The following is a 6,000-nucleotide window of genomic DNA, read 5'->3' as shown; positions in this document are numbered from 1 at the left end:
TCTATTTCAAATTACTGGTCCTCCCTACCCAGCTCCCAGACCGCTGCTCCTAACAGGATTCTTCTGAGTTCTAGGTTGTTCTATTGACTTGGAAGAAGCTTCCTCCCAAACCCTTTCCCTAGAAATGCTCAGAAGAGGAAAAGCAGCTGGAGACTCCCAGTGATTTACCTGGACACGCGCAGTGCCACCAGCTATCGCCGCCCCTCTCGGTGGCTGGGCCGTACTGCGCAGTCCAGGGCTCGCTTAGGGGAGAGGGGCGTCCGGGGCGTGACGCACCCCCGGGGCAGGTGTGCCACGGAAGAGAGGTCGGGGGCGCGCTTCGGTGCCTCGGCGGCGGCCGCGCACGCGATCAGGCGGAGGATGCTCTGGGCGGACCGCCCAGGGGAGGCCGCGTGCGCGGGCGAGCGCCGGGGGCAGCCGCGGGGGCGCCGGAGCGCAGCCTCCTCCCGCTCCCACAATGCACAGGGCGGCGGCGGCGGCGGCGGCAGCGGCGGCAGCATCACCGGCCGCCCAGGCGGCTGCGGCGGCGACCCCGAGGACCCCGGGCACGCGGAGCGCTCGCGCCTGCTCGCGGCGCGCGGGGCAGTGATGGCCTGGCCCCCGCGGGCCGCCCGCGCCTGAGGCGCCCCGCCCCGCCCCGCCCGGCACCCTCGCCCCGCCCGGCCCTGCCCCGTTCCCTGCCGGCGGCTGCCTGGGCGCTTCCTAGTCGGCGCGGGCGGCCGCCCAGGCGAGGTACGGCCTCCGCTCAGGCGGGGGGCGTCGGCGCCGCGGGACCCCGCCATGGCCGCGTCCGAGCTCTACACAAAGGTGAGGCGGGCGGCGCCGTGGGGAGGGGGCCGCGCGGCCGGGCGCCGCGGGCTGTCAGGCTGGGGCGGGGCGGGGCGGGGGTGCGAGGGCCCGGCGGCCGCAGCACCCCGGTCCCCCGCGTTTCGAAATCCCCCGCCCGGCCCTCCTGCCGCAGAGGCGCCTTCCTCTTTCGGGCGTCGGCGGCGGAGGGCGGCCTGCCTCGGGGGGCCCTCTGGGGCCGCTGCCCCGCTCCCCTGGCGGGCAGCTCGGCGGGTTTCCGACTGGGAAGGGGGCCTGGGTCAGGGCTGCCCCGCCCGCTGGCTGGGTTTGGAAGAAATCCTGGCCGCGGGAGATGCTCGATCGGCGCGAGGAGATGCTCCCTCCCGTGGGGACGGGCGCTTGGAATAACGCCTTGTGCTGGTATGCGGGGCCACTTCTGCCACCAGCCAGCCTTTCCGTGCGGCTGTTGGGAACCCTGCACACGGCCGCCAGCCGCTTCTCACCTTCAGCCGCCGCGTTTCAGATGGCTTCCCGGGGGTGGCGAGCGCCTGGGGAGGACGCAGCCGGCTGGATGCGAGATGATTCACGGGCTGGGATCGTCGGCTCTCCTTGGTCCCCGGGAGTTGCTACCTACGTGTAATCCCTCCGAGCCTTGTTACACTCCCTGCCTTCCCCGTCCGCTGGGGCGAGGCTTTCCTTCAGGGTTTAGTGTAAGGACAGCGGCAGCCTTTTCTCTCTTACACCGACATTCTTATTTTCTGGGTCTGCTAATCTTTGCACGAATGGCCTATTTTGGAGAACTGTCCCTTTGAAGACTTCTGAACATTCGGCTTGGGCAGTGTGTGGTGCTCTGTGAATGTGTGTCGTCATGGCACTTTATACTGTAACTCACTGTAACGTAGGTGTTTTGCCAACTATTAATTACCTTTAGTTCCAGTTAACAGAATGGGCTTAACTTTCCAAGTTCGTGTTAGCTGCAGAATCTCCATTTAGGATCTTAGAATTATTGTTTACAAATGTGACCCCAGTAAGCCCAGGACCCAAGTCGCAGCATGTTTTTAGAAGTGTGGACCTGCCATCAAGAGACCTGGATTCTAGCCCAGGCCTTTTCACTTACTGTATGACCTTGGGCGAGTCACTTAACTTCTTTTGTTCAGTTGTCTCTTATCGGTAAGTGGAATTAATTATACCTGCTCTGCATCTTTCAAGGCTCTTGTGAGGATCAAACCTAGGAATTAGATGGGAAAGCTTTTGTAACCCATGAATTTCTCAAGAAATGGGTATAGGATTAATTTTACCGTGAAACGCCTTTCTAGCCACAGACTTAAAATACTGTACAATTGGAACTTCTCTCTAAACCTGGTAATTTTCTTTCTTTCTTTTTTAAAAAGATTTTATTTATTTATTTGCTAGACAGAGATCACAAGTGGGCTGGGAGGCAGGCAGAGAGAGAGAGAGAGAGAGAGAGGAAGGGAAGCAGGCTCCCTGCCGAGCAGAGAGCCCCATGTGGGGCTCCATCACAGGACCATGACCTGGGATCATGATCTGAGCCGAAGGCAGAGGCTTTAACCCATTGAGCCACCCAGGCACCCCTAAACCTGGTAATTTTCTTAGGCATTGTAGGTTTCTAATGTATGAATGAATGTAATTGGAAACAGATTTGGCTACTTTATTAATAAACATTAATCCTAACTATGCGCCAGGTACTACTCTAAGTTCTTTACAAATATTAACTCATTTAATCCTCATAATGATGGTATGAAGTGGGTACTGAGAAATATCAGAGGCATTTTCCTATGAAGAGATACAAGTCTGTAAACATTCCTTAGTTACTTTGTATAGCCCTCCATTCTACACTGTGCACAGTGAGGAGTCCCTCCCTGAGCTGTCTAATTGTAGACTGCTTAACTAGAGACTGATTGGATAATAAATTGCTCTTGGTCTTGAATCAGCTTTTTTCTCCCAAAATAATTTTTCAGAAAAAAATTAAAAAAAAAAAAAACAACTATGATTTCTAGGGGCATCTGGGTGGCTCAGTGGGTTAAGCCTCTGCATTCGGCTCAGGTCATGATCTCAGGGCCCTGGGATCGAGCCCCACATCAGGCTCTCTGCTCGGAGCCTGCTTTCCTCTCTCTCTCTCTCTCTCTCTGCCAGCTGCTCTGCCTACTTGTGATAGCTCTCTGTCAAATAAATAAAATAAAATAAAATAAAAACACTATGATTTTTAAATCTCAAGGTTTTGGCTTTTGGTCATAGCTTCATCACACGCTCTTAAAATTCACCTTCTAGTCGTTGTAAAGACAGGCTGGTTTAGACATCAAGAGTAAGTTGAACTTAAATTGCCTTTTTTTTTTTTTAAAGATTTTATTTATTTATTTGACAGATCACAAGTAGGCAGAGAGGCAGGCAGAGAGAGAGGAGGAAGCAAGCTCCCTGCTGAGCAGAGAGCACGATGTGGGGCTCGATCCCAGTACCCTGGGATCGTGACCTGAGCCGAAGGCAGCGGCTTAACCCACTGAGCCACCCAGGCGCCCCTTAAATTGCCTTTTAAATACATTTATGTCCAAGTATATTCTAGTGTCTTGGCTATTTGTTGAGTTAATTCTTTTTGTGAATGGACCTTCGCTTAATGGTGGGTCAAAATATTTTTTGAGCACCTCCCAGGTGCTAGGTACTGTCCTTAATATTGAGAGGTTCGAACAATGAACAAGACACAGCCCTTTCCCTCAAAGGATTCACAGTCTGTTTTTTATATTCTTGACCTACTTTGAATATCTGGGAGCATAAATAACCTGTTGTTACCTCCACAGCAGGCAGACAGCTGGTGTGATATTTCTAAGTAGAAATTAGGGAGTGGGTCGGGACATGGGGAAGGTTGGAATGATTCCAGAGGTAAAAGCTTGGGTAGTGATTACTAGAGGAAGAGGGAAATCATTAGAAGTTAAATCAATGGATAAACACAAGGACTTTTTTCTTCACAGAGGATTATGGGGAAGGAAGTTCTGGAGTAGATTACAAGGAAAGATGTATTAGTGACATGTCATAATTATGGTATTCAACATAGTGGTTAAATCTGAAAAGTACCCTTTTAAAAACTGTCATTCAAAGCAGATTTTGATGTGTGATACAGATCAGCTCCCATTACTGTGAAAGGAAAGAGACCATTCAGTTTATTTGTTGCTAAAATGATAATGGTTTTGTCACAGTAATTTATCAGGGCTTCCATTTTGTAAATTTTTCCAGGCAGTATAAACATTTTAAGGGCAATAACTAGGTTCCTAGGATATAGCATTTCTGGAAACTAACATTTTGGTTAAAATATGTTTGTTGGTTTTTAAAGTAAAGGCTTTATTAAGAGGTAATTTACATACCATTCCATTCCCAACTTAAAGTTTATAGTTCAGTGGTTTTTAGTATATTCACAGAGTTGTGGGCCAATTTGTTTTTAGATCCACCTAGCTTGTTCCCAAAAGAATTGAAAATGGCTAAGATATCTCACTGCTTCTGATTTTGAAAATATTTGCCAGTTTTGACTTGCCAGTGGCTATATGAATCATAATGTCACCCATAGATGCTTTCAGTAACTTCAGAGGATTCCGCATTTGTGGAGGAGAGTTGGAATGATAGTCCTCCTCACATGAACTTCCTAAACAGGGATAACACCAAAAATACTACAGAATGGCCAAGATTACCTGAAGTTGTTTAATTAAGAGTCCCACTGTGTATCAGGATGCTGAGTTTTGTAACTGTACAAAAACCTCTAAAACCCCTGCTTGAGAAGCCATGTAACCTTTCCTAGATGAGATAGCAGTTTAGGCCAATAGATTGTATATCTGTACTCTTCCTTTCCTACCATATTCCTTCATACCTACTGAAGCCTAGATTTTTTCTGGGCCTCTTCCCTTTACCATCAATCCTGGAAATTCTTACATTTTCGTCTTGAAAGTACATTTTTTCAGACTACTTTCAACATCTGAGAGCAGGACAGAAACCTCATGTCTGATCATGTGCCAGATTTGGGGTTTAGTAAGTACATTTGATTTACTCAAGTGTCCTGTCATGCTTCTTCTATTTATCCTCCTGATGTCCCTAATAGTCTGTCTCCTGTAAATAATGGTTTGGGATGACTAGTCTCCTTGTAGGAATGAAGTAGGGTATAAAGAAGTGATTAAACAAGTAAGCACGTCTTCAGGCAGGTTGAACAGGATGAGTAATAGAGAGGAGAGCTGGGAGCCAAGGGAAACCAAAGAAACTGTTGCAGGAAACAGAATAGGAAATGATTGCCTGGTAGACTGAGGCACAGGCAGATGGGAAGGGAAGGAAGGGGACCAACTTGGGAGACAGGTCTCTATGATGGATGAGATATAGGGTGGGAAGGAGAGGGAACAGTGTAAGTTAACACCAGTAGCTCTAGCTTTGGAAACTGGAAGTTAATTCCCATTAAACCATGAATTTTTGTGGACTGTGGAACTTGTAAGCTACTCAGAAATACTTCAGACTGCTTGAGCAAAGAAGAAAGCTCATGACTTTCTTGAAATTTGTTATTATCTCTTGAAGTATGAATGTCTGGTATATTGCCCAGTGGCTGAAAGAGTACAAAGAGGTTTTAATTTTCATGAGGCCACCAGAAAAACATTTTAAATCTTCCTAGTGCTTTTAACTGTTCAAAGGAGGGAAACTCTGGAAGAGGGTCTGTGAATGGGGTTTCTGGGATTTAGCTACAACCTCCAAAGTGTTGGGGCAGTGTGGTGGGGGCACTATAGAAAAGTGTGGGAGAGGAGAGAAAACCCCTCTTACCTTACATCTTATCTCAGAAGGTAATTTAGCTTCTTTGTTTTTAACTTATAATGGATTTCACCTCCATTGGGAGTATCTAGGGGCACATGGCCCACCGGAGGATAGATTGATTTATTTGTTTCCACTTTCGGCAATTCCTAATGAAGTGTAAGAAATTCTCAGAAGTAGAAATTCCTGAGTGATCTATGGAATAAGGCCTCGCCCTAGGTAGAACATCATGTGGGCAACCCCACTCCCCCATTCCATCCCCGGATAGCATGTCTTCTTCCCGTAGTGTCTTTCCAGACCTTTAGCATTTGTCTCTCTGTGGAGTTTGTCTTCTCCTTTCCTTCCAGCTGTCTCTCTTTATAATAAACTTAGTGAGGTAATAATTTATATGTAATAAAATCCACTCATTTCAACTGTGTAGTTCAGCAA

At 48.5% G+C, this 6,000-nt stretch overlaps 1 protein-coding gene across 5 annotated transcripts in view; it reads left to right on the top strand.

Moving 5' to 3' along the window:
* Nucleotides 1–664: 664 nt before the first annotated feature.
* The window catches only part of MYO5A (myosin VA), a 204,672-nt gene continuing 199,336 nt past the window's right edge, over nucleotides 665–6,000 (top strand). For all 5 annotated transcript variants that reach the window (XM_059181581.1, XM_059181582.1, XM_059181580.1 and 2 more), the window contains exon 1: nucleotides 665–807. In XM_059181581.1, coding sequence (XP_059037564.1) covers nucleotides 781–807 — 27 coding nt within the window. In that variant the 5' untranslated portion in view covers nucleotides 665–780. The remainder of the gene's footprint in view (nucleotides 808–6,000) is intronic.

This window comes from Mustela lutreola, chromosome 7 (assembly GCF_030435805.1).
Source record: "Mustela lutreola isolate mMusLut2 chromosome 7, mMusLut2.pri, whole genome shotgun sequence".
Taxonomy (NCBI): Eukaryota; Metazoa; Chordata; class Mammalia; order Carnivora; family Mustelidae; genus Mustela; species Mustela lutreola.
The sequence above is the reverse complement of the archived record's forward strand: the minus strand, read 5'-3'. Positions and strand labels throughout refer to the sequence as shown.